A 19831-nucleotide genomic window follows, 5' to 3' on the forward strand; every position below is an offset into this window, starting at 1 on the left:
ATGCGTTTAACAAAATGAGTTTAAATGATCTTTTGGGAATAATTTCTCTGCCAAATTTAATGTGCGATTAATTACATTAATTAATCGTCATATCCAGTTAATTAGATAATTTTTTTTTAAATGTACATAAATATTAAAAATCATAACGCTAAAATATATAAATGTTTATCTATATAGTTCCTGAAAATAGTTTGTAGAAACTGGTCACTTGTTGATTCCTTCTTGACACGTGCAGAGAATTAAATGTGATTTTCAATCAAAGAGCTGTATTTATATGCAAATATATAAACGCCAACTACTGGAGTCAAATAAACGGAGCAGAAAGCTCGCGCCGCCCCTCCGCTTCTGGCGCGTGACGTCATGTGACACGGTCAGGTCCACTAGTCGTCTCCTGTCGGGACTGTACTGTACTTAACCACCGCTGTTTAGTGCAGATTAACCCGGTCAAATAACTGTCCTCGAGGACCGGGTACGGTTAGCTCGGCGACGGAGCAGGGTTTCTCTCTCTTTACGTTGGAGTGGCTTCCTAAAAGTTCCTCGTAAATGTAGTCCAACAGCAGCAGACGTCGCGAAGTAAACAGAGATCTGGACAGTTAGCGAGCTGCTAGCGAGAGGAAAGCGTCTTAAAGTAAGACTTCGGAGGTCCAGACAGCGGGATAAAACGAGGAAAATGGAGTTAGAGGACGGTGTCCTTTACCAGGAGGACCCAGGCTCTTCGGCGATGATGTCCGAGCGGGTGTCCGGCTTGGCGAGCTCCATCTACCGCGAGTTCGAGCGGATGATCGGTAAATACGACGAAGACGTGGTGAAGGAACTTATGCCGCTCGTCGTGGCGGTTCTGGAGAACTTGGACTCGGTGTTCGCGGAGAACCAGGAGCATGAGGTGGAGCTGGAGCTGCTAAAGGAGGACAACGAGCAACTCATCACCCAGTACGAGCGCGAAAAAGCGCTGAGGAAGAGCGCCGAGGAGGTGAGATCCCAGCTTTTGACAACACGAGTCAAACTAGGCCACTTTAGTCGCTCCTGCGAGCTTTAAAAGTTCATATCATCGCGTACATGTGACGGAGAGAGTCAGAGTTAGACACTGAAGAAGAGTCTACGCAGACGAGGGGTAAATAAAACAGGTTTAACCCCTCAAGTGCCTGAGGGAAGGTCAGCTGCTTTGATTGTCATTATGACTCAATGCACTCATAAACCTGTTTCTCTCAAGTCTGCAATCATAGTGTTTTTTCATGCACTGGAGATGTTATGCTAGTTTCAATGAGTCAGACTAGTGGCAAGACAACTTCCAAAGTACACATTTAAGTGTTTATTTTATTGTGCTTCATCTATTTGTGTCTTTATATGTGACCCTGGACCACACATTTTATGAAATTGAAATGTATACATCATCTGAAAGCTGTATGTATGGTTTGTTAGGATCGGACAATATCTTGCTGAGATGCAACTATTTGAAAATCTGGAATCTGAGGGAGCAAAAAAATCCAAATATTGAGAAAATCACCTTTAAGGTTGTCCAAATGAAGTTCTTAGCAATGCATATTACTAATCAAAAATTAAGTTTTGATATATTTACAGTAGGAAATTTACAAAAATTTATTTTTGGCATAAATGAAAAATCGATCATTTTGACCCGTACGATGACATTTTTGCCTATTGCAACAAATATATCCGTGCTACTTATGATTGGTTTTGTGGTGCAGGGTCACATACTGGTATTTCAATTCCAATACATATTTTTTTTTTAAGGCAATTATTTTTTTTTTTGTCTCCTGTACTGTGTACTAACTTTAACCAAACTTTACAGTTTTGTTCCTATCTATATTATGAAGGATTTTACAGAGGGATTTGTTCATATATAATGCACCTGATTTATATAACGCTTTAATCCTAGAAACATGGTGATTTATGTATGTCTTTACTGTCTGTTTACAGTATTTTGTGATTCATGGAGTGAAAAAAAAAAAAAAAAAAAAAACCTGTCAGTAAAAACAAGAATTTTGAATCTGGCTTTATCCAGTGGTCAGATTTTGCTTCTGGAAATGTAATCAAATTAGCGTGTATGCAAATGAGGCGTTGTCTAATTAAATATACCATATTTATATCTAAATATTCAACTATTAATACCAAACAGTTGTCTTAATGTACTGTGATTAATCAGCTGGGCAATTGGTCGATTTAATGATTTAAAAAAAAAAATTACTTTTTTTTTTTTTTTACACAATCTGCTTCCCTACTAGTTTATCCAAATCTGTTCAAACTATATTGAACTACATCCAGTACTATTTGATCACACCTGAAGCTGTTCATAAAAAGCCTCTTGGAAAGCCTAGAAATATCAGGGGGATTAAAAATGATGATGCAGTCTTAGTGGACTTTTAGTGAACACTTCTTTGGCTGTAAATGTCTCTTTGTGAGTGCAGTCTCTATCAAAGTCCTTATCCAGTATTTAATGCATGGGGCAGAAGGTGTGGAAGCCTGTCAAGGTGTTCGGGTTCACCTGACAATGACAGGAAGATGCGTGAGACCAGCATTGGCTCATTGTCGCCCGTAAAGTGGCATGTACTGTGAGCAAAGGGACAAACCCCACAGAGTCTAAGTATAGCCGGCAAAACTATGATTATGTCAGAAATAGACTCATGCAGAATGTTTCCAGTGGTCACATTACTTCTGCATTTTTCTGTTTGGATGTGTCTGGCCGTCATGTAAGGAAGGAAAGAGTCTTGCTCATGTTTGCAGGTGTGACGCACCTAATAATTGCAGCTGTAATGTGATTATGTATTACATTATGTTTGAGCCAAACACTCTTAATTTTCCATAACTTTAGGACATTCGGCTGTGGTTGTAAGTGCTTTAGTCTACGCTGAATGACTTTTGGAGCATTTGGATATTAACAGGACAGGGAAAATATGCAAGTGCAATGAAGCTAATGCATTTATGGTCTGCTTGAAAATATTTATTTTAAGAGGAATGTGTACTAAATCACAGTTTTGGCATTTAAATGCAAAGAGGATGTTTGCTGTCCTGTACACAAGTTATATGGTTACTTGAGCCATATTAAATGTATTAAATCAAACACTAATAACCATAACCTCCTAGTCTGTTTTGGCTTGAACACAGTTTGAAATTATTTTAATGCCCCATGTTTTAAAATGTTACGGAGAGCACAGTTGTGCATTTGGTCAGGCAGTGAATCAGTGAATCGCCAACACTAAATGCTTCAGACAGCTCTGAACAATAACGTCTGCCAATGAACAACCGGTCAATATTTACACTAAGTTTCAAGAACCTTAAGTACACAAAACACGCTTCATTTTGAGATAACATCACTGAAAATAATGATAAGCTGCAGTTCAGTAAGTGAGTCAGATGTTGATTCAGTCTGACTGATTCAGTGATTCATTCAGAGAATGATTCATCAAACTGCAAACATGTGTTTAATGATTTTCTCTACAACAGGGTTTCTCATACTGGGGTTACGGAGTTGATGAAAAGCTCATAATGAATAAAAATAAATAATAAACATCAAAATAAGACAATAAAAAATTTAATTTATAAAATTATAATACAATTTTTAACTGATATCAGAGAACTGTGAACATGCAAATGCGTTGTTAAATTATTGAGATATTAACTTGAAATTTTGGGGGGGTACTTAAAGGAAATATTATGTCTCAGCTTTCAGAAAGGTTTGGAAATTCCTGCTTTAAAATAAATTACTACACTGGTCACGTTGCAAGTACTATGTAGTATCTTGCAGCTTTACTTATTTTTTTTAATAACTTTTAGCTGCCATCAATCTGCCAATATGCCAGTGGCTTTACTTCTCACTTCTCACTGGGAAGTCGTGGCCTAATGGTTAGAGAGTCGGACTCGTAATCGAAAGGTTGCGGGTTTGAGTCTCGGACCGGCAGGAATTGTAGGTGGGGGGAGTGAATGTCCAGCGCTCTCTCCACCCTCAATACCATGACTGAGGTGCCCTTGAGCAAGGCACCGAACCCCCAACTGCTCCCCGGGCGCCGCAGCATAAATGGCTGCCCACTGCTCCGGGTGTGTGTTCACGGTGTGTGTGTGTGTGCATTTGTTCACTACTCACTGCTGTGTGTGTGCACTTGGATGGGTTAAACGCAGAGCACCAATTTCGAGTATGGATCACCATACTTGACCATACGTCACAACTTTACTTTACTTAAAAGTCACCTGTTTGTTAGGAAACCAGAGAGACGCTGCCCTGCTTCTGCTGCTCGTCCTCCTTTATGTGCCTGTCCTTCTGCAGCCGTATGAATGCGTTCCCCTCTGAGACGGGTTAACTTTCAGCTCATGTGACTCTTTGTTGGGAGCGAGTGAAGTGAAGAGCCTGCCGCACGAACATGTGTTCTGCTTTAAACTCTAGGCTTTTGTTTTGTTCGCTCCCGATGCTGCCCATGAGTCGTCTGTGCTTTCAGTCCAAACACACTGTGCTACTCTCGTATTTGAGACCGAAACACATACAGTACGAGCTTGAATCCAGAGCATTAATTTGGAGAATCACACAGTATATAATATTACAGATCATTCAAACTGTTAAATAGGCTTGACCTCTGATGGGAGATTAAACTTTGTTTGTGTGCTCATAGTGATGTTCATTAATAATCGTTTTAATAAAACCCCCCAATTTTGTGAGGGCAACTTTTCTTTTATAAAATAGTGATGTGCAAACTAGTCAATTAGTCATGGTGCATCACTATTATAAAATTAGGCCTCTATGAAATGTTTTGTTTCTCTTTCCATTTTACTTACTTCAGATTTCAATAACAGTCATTTTGCTTTAACATTAACAGACACTAGTCCATATCGCAATCTGATTGTGTAGCTATAGCCCAACATTTGATTTATTCACTCAAATGTTGCCAAATTCTGTGACCTTCTGCGCTGTAAATTCCATTTTATAACTGGATTCTGTGATTTTATGTATTCGTTTTCTGCTTGACGCAAATTATAGGGCCCTAAATAATTGCACCTCTGTTCAATTTGCTTGATTGCTGTCATATTGACAGACTTTGACAGTGAGATGATGATGACTTGAATCAGTATCTGAAGTGATGCTGCATTATGAGTGTTCATTGTACCGTAGCTGTGCTTTCTGCTGGACATTCATGAGTTGGTTAAATTCATGGGCGGTTACTGTAATCCTGTGTCTCTGTGCATGCTAGAACCAGATTAATTGGTGGGTGGTGATGGCGCAGTGGATAAGACACATGCCTTTGGTGTGAGAGACCCGGGTTCGAATCCACTGTGAGACACCAATGTGTCCCTGAGCAAGACACTTAACCCCTAGTTGCTCCAGAGGCGTGCGACCTCTGATATATATAGCAATTGTAAGTCGCTTTGGATAAAAGCGTCAGCTAAATGAATAAATGTAAATGTAATTGTTAATGTGACAACCTGAGTTAGCGCTTTACTGTCAAACAAGTTTCACCTTTGTGTGAGAACATCGCTTAAATGCCCCAGGACCTCGGAGCCTTAAACCTGTTATATGACCTCAAACTCCTGTGTTTTCATCATGTGGTACATCAGATTGTATTTCCTCTCATTGCCAGGGGTCTTTTATGGCACACTGTAGGATATACAGTGCCTATAGAAAGTCTTCATACCCTGTAATTTTTTTTTTTTTTTTTTTTCACATTTTATGTTGCGTTATAAATGACTGTCCACTGATGGCCCCCAGCCAAACTGACAAAGCTTGAAATGATCTAAAGAGAAGAATGGCCAAACAAAAAATAAAAATGTAGATATGCAAAGCTTGTTGCCTCATACCCAAAAAGACCTGAGGCTGTAATTGTTGCCAAAGTGCTTTAACGGAGTTTGTGTTAAGGGTATGAAGACTTGTGCAATGTAATTTTTTCAGTGTTTCTTTTTAAATAAATCCAGTTTTTGCTTTGTCATTGTAGTGAGTGGGGTTTAGATTTGTGTGGGGGAAAAAAAGTTATTTTAAAGCAGTTTAACAATGAAGCAACATAACAAAATGTGAAAAAAATGAATGGGTATGAATACTCTCTATAGGCACTGTACATCATGGGAGTTTATCAATATTCACAGTATTGATTAGGCGAACGATTGTGTCAGACTGCAATTCATAATGCAGCACAAATGCACTGAAATTTCAGTGCTAATTATGCACAATCGTTTGTAATATTGGACTGCTATGGATGGATAATAACCCTAAAAACTTTTCTTTCTTTTTTTTTTGTGTATCATTTAACATTTAATAAAATCTGTACTAAATCCAAACATGAATCTTAAATATATTGTTTTGTGTAAATGCACTTATGCAACCTCTGTTCTGTTTCAGTGGAATGTGTTTTTTTTTTTTTTTTTAAAAAAGGTTAACATCGGTTGGAATTATTTTAAATATTAATATTAGGAATTTTATTCTTAAGGTTTTACTTTTTTTTTTTTTTTTTTTTTTTTTTTTTTTTTTTTTTTTTTTTTTTTTTCAGTGTAGCGGGCGTGTATGATACATAACCCAGAAACTAGATGAGGTAAAACAAACCCTGCATATAAATTGATGTCCTCTTGATTTGTGTTTATGTGAAATTGCAATAAATCTGATTGTGCTCAAATGAGAACAAACATGATTATAACTTTTGAGCACATTAATCATGATTGTCTTTGTGCAGGCCTAATAAACAGTCAGTTGTCTCTGCCAAAAGTTTGAAGGGAATCTTGCTGGGCAAGTTAGGTTATATAAACATCTTCATATGTACCTGAATAATAATGCATCTTTTTAATGGCACAGCCATTTGACTTCAACTCTGTCACCTCCTTAAAGACTGATCTTTATTATTGCCATAGTAACCCAAGAGCCGTGTGAAGCATGGACAATGGTGCGATTGCAGTGCATCGGTCAAGCATTCAAGTCTGTGTTTGTGTATTTTGCCTAAGGTCTGCCGTTTGCATTTGTATTTGTAGACTCTGGAAGGAAATGTCAGGGAAGGGCTTTGAATGTACCGGAAGAGGAGCTTCCTGAGTTCCTTTCTTCAGTCAGGATATTTCTGAGACTCTCGCTCTTTTCTTCAGTTCCTGCAGTTACTTCACCGCAATTAGAGCGTGTGCCGACAGTCTTGCATATTTCAATAGAAAATGCTTAACTCTGATCTCTCAATCATCATTGGATTTCATTGCATTATGTTTTGATTATTTTATTTAGATATTTTGTTTTGATATTTTATATCATTTTATGCAAGCATCTTCTACTGGTGTAAAGATTTCATTGATTTAATTGATATAAGTGATCAGAATTTCATCACTTTTGACCATATGATAACCAGCATCTGCACCAACAAACCGCACATTTTTGCTCCGTTTAAGTCTCTGAATAACGTTCTGTTTTTACCTCCGTATTCTCACTGTGTTAAACTATATGAGCCATAAAAGCCTGATGGATCAAATATGATACTCTACAAAAAACACACATGCAATCTTTTTTTTTTTTTTTTTCTTAACGGCACAAAGTTAAGGAGGACCAGCATTGACAGCTATTGATAGGATTCTTTTTATTCCAGATTTAAGCATTTCTCGCTGCCTTTTTAATGCATGTTTGCAAGATTTATCACCCTGTCCATGCCTCACCTCATGTGACTCAGCCTAACCCAGTTCAGAGTCTATGAATCCATGTATGATGCTCAGCTCCGATAACCGAAGCGAGGAGCTCCCGCGCTTGGAGCGAAACCCCGCTAGCGCAGCGTATCTCGTGGCCTTTATGAGCGACGGCTCTGAGCCCTGGAGGAAGTGCAATGAAGGCGCAGTTGAGTTAAAGAGAGCTCTATCAAGAGTGGCGCTACACAGCAGCCTCTATCTGTGGTGGCACAATGAGGATATTATGTGGAGCGGAGAGACTGAAGTCTGTATGCAGCCAGATGCTCTTCCTCTGCTCAGCTGTCATATGATCGCTGTCCTCCGGATCATATGATAAACGCGGATGCTTTCACAAGCCTGTGGCGCTTCGGCCGCTGTCAAACTTTTCAAACGGGCTTTTTGTCAGACGGTCGTGCATAAGGACTTCCTTCGAAATTACAAACATCAGACCTGTCGTGTAGAGGAGAAGAACAAGTCCATTATGTGTCTTTATAAAGCCAGACCCCTGTGCTCTGGCAGCTAATGCCCTTATATTAGGTTTTGCTCCAGTTTACTACAGTCACAAGTGTGCATATTATTTCTTGACCTGCATAATCCGTCTTGGCATCCTTTCCTCTAGGGCTGCAAGATGAATTGTTTGTATCGTGATCATGATTTCTGCTTCTCTTGATTTATTAACCACAATCGCCTGCAATGTTTTCCCATTGGCTATTTATTCTGAAATTGTTTCATTTTAATTTGGCATTTGCATTACTTAATCTTCCCAACCTGGCAACCATGTGCACATGCTCTCTCTGCATGACGGGGGAAAAAACCACTGATGAACTGAAAACATGGCAAATATGTAAGTTTGAATTGAGATCATATTCTGCTTGAATAAAAATGTAATACAGCCAATATGTTTTGCTGTTTGCTGCAACTAAATGACAACGACCACCCGTTTGTGACCAACCATTTAACCGTTATCGTGTAGCCCTACTTTCCACAGTGAGTGACTTCCCCTTAAGGTTTTAAAGCCACTCTGTTATAACAAAGACATTCATATGCCAATTATGCTTTTTTAAAATCCAGATCACCTTTGCTTTTCATCAGTATTTGGATGATATTGGTGTATTGCTCATGTATGGCAGGGTGGTTTTTCAGATGGAAATTTATAAGCAGTCATATGATGGCTGATGTTTCTGTTTCAGTGCAGATGTGTGGTGTTACCCATAAGACCTCAGATCGCTGCCCTGATTAATGATGGCCCACATGCAGACTGACAAGAATTTCCATAATAAAGAATCTGTTCTTACAACAAGATTTGCATGGAGATTAGAGGGGGCATAAATACAGTAATTAGTCTTAAGTATATATTAAATAATGATGTTGTGGTTGGTAATATTTAAATAGGCTAATAGTCACTTTTTTTTTTTTTTTTTTTTTTTACAATTTTAAATAAAATACTACTAACAAATCTCATGTAAATCTGTATTTGCATATATGCACAAGCAAGTAACGACAGTGATTTTAAGTCTTGCAAACCTTGTTGTAGATGTAAATGACCTACATTTCACTGCTGGTTATACTCTGTATAATTGTGTATGTGACAAATAAAACTCTCGAATCTTGAAATGTGTTGCAGTAAAATAAAAGCTATATTTGTCATCACATGAGTTTTGTGAGTGGTGGTAGGAGGTTAAGGGCTTCTTATAGTTCAGTCAGAGGTTTCGCAGTGAAGACGTGTTGACATGCATCTCTGAGATCATAAGATGCTCCTCATGCATCAGGACTCTCTGATGTCCCGGGGGCCTGCAGCACATAACAGCTTTTATCAGCAACACAACACAGAATGCACTTCTGTCTGTGTGAAGTTAAAGGCGATGGCTTGATGATATCATCAGGAAGACACTCATGTGAGCTGCAGCACAGACTCTGAGGTTTGATGATCAAAATGAAAAGCTTTGAGCTGATAAATGTATGCGCTTCACATTTTTAGGGGTAATAATGATAAGATGTTGTTCTGCTGCTGCTTTTGAGTTTAACCCTCTAGTATTCCTAACTTAAGTGATCCTCAGCAGGCAAAATAGAAAGGAAAAGAGTAACTTGTTTTTCAAATTAAAATAAAGTACTATATTCTGTTGTAGTAATATTAATTCTTTAATATTTTGTATTTTGAAGATGTCATGGTACTAGACAATATTCACCTCTAAATTATGCAACATTTATTTCTATATAAAATACAAATATAACGATGTATATTTTATACAGTTTTCAATAAATACAGTTTGTTAATAAATTGCAAAGTTTAGCTATATGTATACATAGGGCTGTGTAGTATGATGTGCTGTGAGTGTTTTCAGATATAATAACTTTTATTAGGTTAGGTCTAAATGCCAGAGAGTGGTCTAAATGCCTTAAATGCCTTAAAAATAGCCTTATTAAAAATGTATACATTTTATGTGTGTGTGTACAGTATATGCCTACTTGAATACTTACTTGATGCATAATGAAGTCTTTTCAGTCACTTGTTTTCCAGACAAAATCAAGTCATTTGTAATATTTTATTTATATTTTTGGACGATTTTCAGTTATTTATGCTATTGTAAATGTACCATATTTGCATGCATATTTGGCATCCATGCTTCATTTATTTAGAATTTCATGTGGAGGACATTTAATTGTCAAATATACAGAAAAGAATTTAGTGCACCTTTTAATGTTCTGCCCGTGGACTTGCACCCCCATCAACACAAACAATGGCGGTTAGCACAGTTATTTTTAGTGTTGTGGTCCATTGCACCGTGTTGCTGCAGGGTTTGGGTGACATCTAACAATAGAGGTGAGGACATGCTGTGTGTTTTGGAGTCTGGAAGGAGGGGAAATCCTTTCAGCTGCCCTCATACACACAGACCTTGCCCATCATTGGCATGTTTATCTTTGGCATATGAAAGTGAAATAGGAATGAGTAAGCTGGGCAGACGTCCGCTCTGAGTCACTGCCTCTCTGATCAGATGGGCTGAAACTTTCCAGCAGCTGTTGGTCCTCTAGACTCCAGCCACTGCTGGGATTTCAGCTTTGTGTCTCAGAAAAAGTTGATTATGACCCCTGGTTCACATCGCACTCGAACTCCACTGACTGCTGTGTTGACCTTCTGTTGTCACTTGACTCTTATGTGCTCCAGAGGCCTGACCCTGCTGTTTGTGCATCTCATCCCATGTGAGCGATGTATGTGTGGCTGTCCAAAAACGCTGAATAAGTGGCAGAAATGGTTTGGGTTTTTTTTTTTGTTTGGTGTTTTTTTTTTTTTTTTTGACCATGCATATTGGAGTTCAGCAAGTCTCATTTGTATGCCTCAAATACACACAAAAAATTAGCAAACAAGAAAAAAACCCACTTTTTTTATTTATCAAGGATGCTATAAATTGCTCAAGTGACAGTAAAGACATTTATAATGCTACAAAACATTTCTATTCCAAATAAATGCTGTTCTTTTGAACTTTCTCTTCATTAAAGAATCCTGAAAAATAATGTATCCACAAATATATGAAGCAGCACAACTGTTTTCACCATTAATAATAATAATGAGAACTGTTTCTCGAGCAGCAAATCAGCATATTAGAATGATTTCTGAAGGATCCTGTGATGCTGAAGACTGGAGTAATGATGCTGAAAATTCAGATTTGATCACAGCAATAAATTACCTTTTGCTATATATACATAGAAAGCAGTTCTTTTAAATTGTAATAATATTTTGTCTGTATTTTGCCAAGTAAAGGCAGCCTTGTTGAGCACAAGCAGACTTATTTCAAAATGTTAAAAAAGGAACAATATCTCAGTGTGTAAAATCTCTTCTCTGTCTCCTCTAGAGATATATTGAGTCTGAGGATTCTCAAGAGCAGGAAAAGAAAGATCTACAAAGCCGTGTGCAGATGCTGGAGGCTCAAACCAGACAGATGGAGCTCAAGACCAAGAACTGCGCAGACCAGAGTAAGTGACCTGCGTTACCTCACCTCAGCTCTTCAGGGACAGATGATGGTCAGTATCCACAAATCATTCAAATAATTGCTTGCATAAAAATGATAAAGGTTCTTTTGAAGGTGTGCTTATGGTGTTTTAATAACAGACAATTTTTATAAAGTTGTAAATTAAAAAATACTTTATATGTAGTAAAAAAAAAATTATTAGTCGGTATTATATTGGTGTATATCCATAAATTATTGTAGATGGTTAATTTAAATTTAAGTATGAATTTAATATATAATTTCTCCATGTTCATGTAATGAAAATCATTGAGTAAAATAGTGTTGAGCGATATGCCCAATTTTCATATCCTCCTGTCGTCAGCCTGTGAGATAGCTGATACACAATATTATCGTGATAAATTATTTATTTATTTACTTAGTTTAATTGCCGGAAATGGAACCAACTCCATCGTAAGGCTAAAAACAGCCTAATGTTTTTAATACGACTGAATTTGTATTTAACATAATTCAATAGAAGCTTTGCAAGTTACTAATCATTAGGCTTACATTTCCTCGAAGCATCTACAGAAAATGAGCAAAGAACATTTACATTACCAAAGCACATCATCACTGACTCAGTCTAGCGGGAGTTTATGCACTTTAAAATGCCTAATTTATGCCTAAGCCCTAATATTAATTAGATGGTATTAATAAAATACCATTAATATATTGATAAACTGTTAATTTAAATACTCTGAAGTCATCCTGCAGCAGAACTGATGCATCTACATTACACTCTCTGTATCAAGATATATACTGAATATCCTCAAAGACAGTAAAAAATGTTGTGTAATTTTATTTGAGCTGTCTTGCAGAGTGCTGTTCTCTAGAGAAGTCTTCATAAATCAGATGGAAAATGTTAGGTAGTGTTGGGTATGGTGTTCAGCAGGTGAACTCTTATCTGAAGCGAGACACAGCTTTCATTCTCTGGAATACCTGATCACAGTCGGTCTGAGAATCACACGCAGTGTTGGGCTGTGAATGGGCTGAGCTGGATTACAGCTTAAGGGCCGCTGAACTCGCCCACATGATGGGTGGATGACCGTGTTTACTGCCAGGCTCTGCTCCAGGTGGGCGGCACGTTACGTAAACACATCTAGTGAATGCCATCAGCTCTTTCGGTGTCCTGAATGAGGATTAAAAACGTGTTACCTGTAATTATGATATGAAGTGATTCAATCCATTGTGCTTGTGAGAACTTCCCATTTTGTGGTTAATGCAAATGTTTTTCTATTTCCCTACTGTAACCATAGACTTGATAAGTTGTCAGTGAGTCAGAGGATTTTACAGTATTGGAGAAGTGTGTGATGACACGCATTCATTCACTCAATACGTTCCCATATTCTCAGGCTTTTTTATGCCTAGATGTAAAGCAAATCAACCTTATGAAGCCTTTATATTTTCTAAATGGTAGTTTTGATGACTTTTTTTTTTTTTTGTCACATGAACTAATTATGACCAATCTGCTTTTGTTGCCATGTAGATTGAAAATTTTTAATGCAAAAAAAAGAGATGCATTAGTCAAGGCAGGAAGAATGATATTTAATAATTTTTGTTTGCATGCAGCTACAACACAGTTCAAAAGTTTGTATTCCGTAAGATGTTTTTTTTTAAAGAAAATAAGTACTTTTGTTCATCAAGGATGCATTAAATTGATCAAACGTGTCAGTGAAGACATTTATAATATTGCAGAATATTTCAAATAAATGCTTTGTTTTTTTAAAGCTTTCTATTCATCAAAGAATCCTGAAAAATAAAATGCATCGGTTTCCACAAAAATATTCAGCAGCACAGCTGTTTTCAACATTGATGATATCTTGAAACTAATCTAAAGACAGCTTTCAGGAAGCTTGATAGTCATTAATCATCATATTCACAAAGTGGCTTTATTTATTTGATATCGCCAGTAATTCATCTTGAATATTTGATATCACGTCACCTCAATATTTACATACATTTATTAGCATTAAAAGCAAACATGATATAATGAAGGCTTATTCTTATTTAAGGATTGATAGGGTTCGGCTCTGATTGAGGATGATGATGATACACCACAGGAACTTCTGCTCTCGGTCATCCTCCTTCCTTTAATTCACAGTCATCAGGTCACATGGGGTTTTTCTCACAGTTTCACGCCACATGTCCAGCTATGAGACAACTTCCTTATCTGACCTCATCTGAGATGACATGACGGCTTATATAGTTGTAAGACCCTATAATAAAAGATTTAGAAGATGAATTTTTAGTGTACGGAAGCCAGAAGTTTTCTGGATCAGTTTTATTTCTGTTGCTCCACTGACCCCTTCTGGCTGTGTGTTGTTACTACAGCATGTGACCTCTTTCAGATCCTTACAGGAAAGCCTTTCTGTCTCTGAAGCTGAATCACAGTAGACCTGTGTTTATATTTAAACAAATAAAAATACTGCAATGTCACTCCTCTGTTTTTAGTTGGAAGATTAGAGGAGCGTGAAGCTGAGCTGAAAAAAGAGTACAATGCCCTCCATCAGAGACACACAGAGGTAAGAATTCCTTTGCATTAGCTTATGCATTTCAATAATTGCATAAGCAGTTTATTACAAAGCCAACAACAATTGTAGTATGCAATGTGTATAAAAAAGCTAGATTAGGAGGCAAGCAGAGCAAAGGAGAAGTGCAGAGAAGTGAAAGAGGATTGATTTATTTGTTTTCTTCAAGTGCAAAGGTTGTGGACCGTTTAAATACTGAAAGGTGTCTTCTGCTTCTTGGCCCTGTTTACACATGCTATTAAAATGCGTTTTCGTCGATCTGATCACAAGTGGACAACGTTAAATACAGGTGTAAACTGGTCTAAAATCTTTTGACCGCTTCCAGATGCAGTGGAAAACACATTCCGGATTGCATTCGTAGTGTGGACTCGTGCTGGACTGCGGTTCAAACGGCGAGCTAATTCTTAAACATTAGTGTTTATTTTCTATCTGTTAACCGACAAAATTAAAGTGTTAAATTAGATTTAAACTAGAATGGATAAGTGTATGTGGCCCATTTATAAAAAATAAATAAATAAATAAAGTTTTTCTTTTCAGTGGCTTAGTTTTGCATGCGCATAAACCACCGGAGAAAACAGAGAAATACAGAATAAAATGACGTATGATAGGAATAAAATAAAGAGACATACACAATGTTTCAGTTAAATAATTAACAAAACAGAAGAGAAAGTTTTATTAAAAGTTTTAAGTCTAAAGACATTTTTATGGCCACACCACAAATTTAAGGAAACGGCTTAATTTAAGGACCGCTGAAAGCGCATCCTGTTTTTTCTTTATTTTACAAAGGCATAGTTTTGTTCTCATTGTAAGCATATAATTGAGAGTAAACACTTTACAGATTCAAATGATGTCTTACTCCTATCCTTATGACCAAAAATGACAGAATATTTAATTTTTTTCCGGTGTGAAAGAAAATATGCATGATTGCACCGATTTGTATTTGATTAGTTTTATTTTATAAATGTGTGTGTGTATATATAGTTTTGTACTATAATGTTATCGCTACTTTTTTCATATTTTCTTATTTTTTTAATCATATTCTGTTCTGAATGTCGGTCAAACTTAAAGGATTTGCTGATAGGTGACTTTTCTTTTTCTTTTTTTATTTTTTTCTCTCTCTCTCAATCAATTGCAATTTTGGCTGATATGTGTAGCGGAATTATTTTAATTATTTTATTCATGCAGTAAACGTTTAAAAATAGTTTTTGGGGGAAAAAGTAAAAACTGTGTTCAGCTCATAAATAAATTCTTATTTACAATATTAGATCAAATGATCAGAAAAAGCAAATGGACTGGCCCATAGATGCTCTCCTCAAAAGAAATCATGACTGAAGTGGTCAAAAGTGGACAGAGGAGCCAGATTAAAACGGCAGGTGTGAAAGGGAATGTGTCTCCCTCATCTACTTGTGATCTTAATACCAGGTGTAAACAGGGCCCTTTAAAGTTAGTTGTGATGGTTCAGCTGTTCAGGTGTAGGTTGTCAACTCGTTCCACTTGACAGGAGCAGAAAGGGTCTGGAAATCGACTTTGCGCCGTTGTAAAAGATGCTTTTGCGTACAGTCTTTTGCTGCTGTCATCAAAGAATACTGTGTGTTTGGATTCACAGATGATCCACAGTTACATGGAGCACTTGGAACGTACCAAATACCAGCAGATGACGGGAGAGACCACAGACACTGCGAGTCAGAGCAGAATTAGGTGAGGAGGTTTCCGATCTCATTCAGAAATACTACACTATATTTGATCCACCTACACAGTTTCTAAAACCAGTTTCTGTGTATAGCTGTAATTAATAGTTTTTGCTTTACTGTTTATGCCAGTTCCATATAATGCGGCTGTGAATAACCCTAGTGAAGTCTCCCACATGCATGCACACAAAATCTGTGAGCCTCTCCTAATGTAGGTCAGCGGTTTGTGTGTGTCTAGGCTGAGTGTGATATGGAGGGATTGAGTGAGAGAGAGAATCGTCTGGCAGATGTTAATGAAGACTGAAGCAGTGGGATGGATGGATGACTGACAGCATGAAAACTGAAGCAGGAAAATGTGTATTTCACAGAGGCTTCTCAAGCATAAAGTGACATGGTTTCTACAGGGGTTTCAGTGATGCTCGGCTCTAATCTGTTCATGCTTATAGATACAAACATTGTAATAATAAGGATCGCCCAAAATTGTGATCCTGTAATATGAAGACTGTTATATCTTCACTATGTGACTGGAAAATAGTAAGTGTGATTACAAAGACAACATGTCGTATGCTAAATTAAATGAATTGATAAAAATATTCAATAAGTTTGTAGCCAGGAAGATTTTTTTAAACGTTTTTAAAGTCTCTTGTGCTCATCAAGGCTGGGTTTATTTAATTTAAAAAACAGTAAAAATTGTGAGATTATTTCAATTCAAAATTTCAAAATACTTAAAGCCTTTATGTATAATGCATTATAAAAATTAATGTTTTAATGCATTAATTATGCCTTGTAATGCACCTTATAATGCATTATACAACCTCATGAATAATTGTAACCACAGTTAATACATTATAACACTTATCAATTCATTGTTGCACTACGTATTTTAAATTTGGTTATAATTATTTACAAGACAATGTATTACAATGCACATTATGAATAATTATAATGCATTATACCCTTTAATAACCCTTTATAATGCATTATACATAAATAAAATATATATATATATATATATATATTTTTTTTTTTTTTGTAAACTATGCCATAGAATAATCACATGATTTTAAATCTCATGATTTTCAGACATTAGAAAGCAAAATGAAACCAAATTAATAATTTTTAAAATCAGTAAATATTAGCTTTTTTTTTTCTTTTTTCTTTTTTAAACACACATTTTTCAGTGGACCACCAGGCCGGACCATAGTTTGAAAACCCCTGTCCTAGACTGAACCATGTTACAGCTGTTGAGAGAATCATGTGTTGCTTGTGAAAGACTTGACTGTTGGTTTATAGATGGATTCGTCCAGAGAGTCCATCTGCTGAGAGGATTATGGGATTATTTTAAAAATGTGATCGTGTCGAATCAAAGCATTCGGAAAAACAGCAATATGTAGCGTAAAAAGTCAGTCCTTTCACAATTCAAGCTGATTTTAACACTTATACTAGTTTTACTGTACAAATAATTCTTTTGATCTCAGCACTGACTCTAAAGAACAGTGTGTTATATGGAAGCGTGTTTTTAGGCCACTGGATAAAAAACAAAACAAGGTAATTGCACCTTTTTATCTCAGTTCTGACTCCTTTTCTTAGAATTACGAGTTTCTATCACGCAATTCTGAAAAAGAGTTCAGAATTATGAGATAAAAGGCGCAATTTCATGGTTTTGTTTTACTCAAAGTTGCAATTGTGATATGTGCGAGTTTATATCTCACAATTCTGACTTTATAACATGAAATTGCGCGTTTATATCAACTCAGAATTTATTTCTCACAATTGCAAGTTTATATAATTCTGACTGTATAACTCATGTTTGCGAGTTTATCTCAATTCTGAGAAAGAAGTCAGAATTGCAAGATGAGAATTGTTTTTTTTTTTTTTCATTTTTATTAAATTTTTTTTTTTTTTTTTTCAGGGGCAGAAACAGGCTTCCATAGTTTTATACTAGAGACAGAATTATACTAGACAGAGAAACCTTGCTGTATTTAATCTGCATAATGCCAGAAAACAAATTGCACTTTGTTATATTTTACATTGCATAAATACATGTACTTCAAAGTCAGGGATTGATTCACCTGACACTTGTTAGCAGGTGGACTGGGCTTTTGTGCTCTCTGGAGATGAGCTGGAGTGTTTGTTGTTCTCTCTGATCTGCATATATGCATCTATTCCCACAGCCAATCAGCTGTGGGATGGAAACCGGAAAACGCATACTGAATCAGTGCATAAGAGCTGTTCATTAGGCAACAGAGGAGTGCGTGAGCAGCACAGAAGAAAAGACAGCTGCTGCAAAGCCGTTTGTGTGTGTGTGTGTGTGTGTGTTCGCTGCTTGCCGGAGTGGATGATGTCACAGCAGTGAGAGGCTGCAGAGCCGCACTCACACACGCTCTGATCCTCGCACTGCTGTGCCGGTGTTGATGGGATTGCTTTTGCGTTTCGGGGGGCGGCGGGCGGCCCATAGTGCGTGGCAGCAGCCATGAGTCCGGGATGCATGCTGCTGTTTGTCTTTGGCTTCGTGGGGGGAGCGGTGGTCATCAACTCTGCCGTTCTGGTCTCTCTCTCCGTTCTGCTGCTGGTGCATTATTCGGTCTCTAACGGCCTGCCCGCCATCACACACTCCCTGCCCCGCATCAGCAGGTACGCAGTGAAAAGTGTGTGTGTTTGTGTGGATGATAGCCTAGTTTTCTTTTTCACCGGCTGTGTCATATCCGCTTTAAGCTTCTATTTTCCCTGCATTTCTGTCAGTCTGTGTTTGTATGTTACTGCATTGCTTGTTTATCATGTCTTTGAGACTAGTCGAGAGAATGTAGTAAACAAGAGTGGATAAGAGCATTGATGTGGCGAGAACCGGCAGAGCTGAGAGTCACACAGCACAGAGTTTATTTCTCTCAACACAGTGCAGGTTTCTGTCTCTGTGCTGGGGTCAGAGAAATGCGTATCATTCTATCAGGCAGACTGTTTATTCTGTGTGGCTTCACTTTGTTCTGTACTGCCATACTTCCTTAGTGCACTAGAGTTGCATTCAGTACAGCTGCAATTGAACACCTGATATTGTTTGCTGCTTTGAAGAGCTTTCTGTTGATTGTTTGGAGATGTTAAGCAGGTTTCATGATTGTAGTGTAGTGTAGTGTTCGGGTGATTAGAATTGTAAAACGTACACATTGTAACCTGAGCTTTGATATTTAAAATGATAAATAATAAAAAAATGCATAAGGATAATGAGGCTTACACTAGTAACACTACTGTCAGATAAATACATAATATAAATTTAAATGTATTCATCAAAGTCGCATTAAATTGATCAAAAGTGACCGTAAAGACTTTTCATAATTTTACAAAAGATTTCTATTTAAAACCAAACTGTTCTTTTGAAAATTATTCAATCCTGAAAAATAAAATGCATCTCTTTTTCTTTCACAAAAATATTTGGCAGCACAACTGTGTTCAACATTGATAATAATCAGAAATGTTTATTGAGCAGTAAATCAGTATATTAGAATGATTTCTGAAGATCATGTGACACTGAAGACTGGAGTAATGATGCTGAAAATACAGCTGCGCATCACAGAAATAAATTACATTATACAGCATATTCACAGAAAACAGATATTTTAAATCGTAATATTTCACAATATTACTGTTTTACTTTATTTTTGGTCAAATAAATGCAGCCTTGGTAAGCAGAAGGGACGTCTTTTAACCAAAAATCTTACCAACCTCAAACTTTTAGTGTATTTTAGCATCATTAAGATGACTTGGAGGTCAAAATGTGCTTAATTGTCATGACAGTGTCCCAAAAGTTGAAATAAGTTTCCAATATAGGCTTTATTTTATTATGCTAATATTTATTGTACTATTAGTGGGTAGTTCTGCACAATCCTGTCCAATAGTTTTCTTTTCATGAGCAAAGATAAAGTCTGATTTAATTTGATTAATAAAAAAAATGGATAATGTCAACAAATACCCATTTCTGACTGTGATATGGTAACATAACTTCAAT

General features: G+C 36.9%; 1 protein-coding gene across 7 annotated transcripts in view; it reads left to right on the forward strand.

The window, feature by feature from the left end:
- The first annotated feature begins 341 nt into the window (after positions 1-341).
- Positions 342-19831, forward strand: part of LOC306852414 (C-Jun-amino-terminal kinase-interacting protein 4-like) — a 44831-nt gene continuing 25341 nt past the window's right edge. For 6 of the 7 annotated variants that reach the window (XM_079389196.1, XM_079389197.1, XM_079389198.1 and 3 more), the window contains exons 1-4: positions 342-970; positions 11466-11586; positions 14070-14140; positions 15753-15844. In XM_079389196.1, coding sequence (XP_079245322.1) covers positions 671-970; positions 11466-11586; positions 14070-14140; positions 15753-15844 — 584 coding nt within the window. In that variant the 5' untranslated portion in view covers positions 342-670. Of the gene's footprint in view, positions 971-11465; positions 11587-14069; positions 14141-15752; positions 15845-19831 lie in introns of those variants that run through there. The other variant, XM_079389202.1, reaches the window with a different exon arrangement.

The sequence above is a fragment of the Barbus barbus genome (genome assembly GCF_936440315.1).
Source record: "Barbus barbus genome assembly, chromosome: 32".
NCBI classification, from domain to species: Eukaryota; Metazoa; Chordata; class Actinopteri; order Cypriniformes; family Cyprinidae; genus Barbus; species Barbus barbus.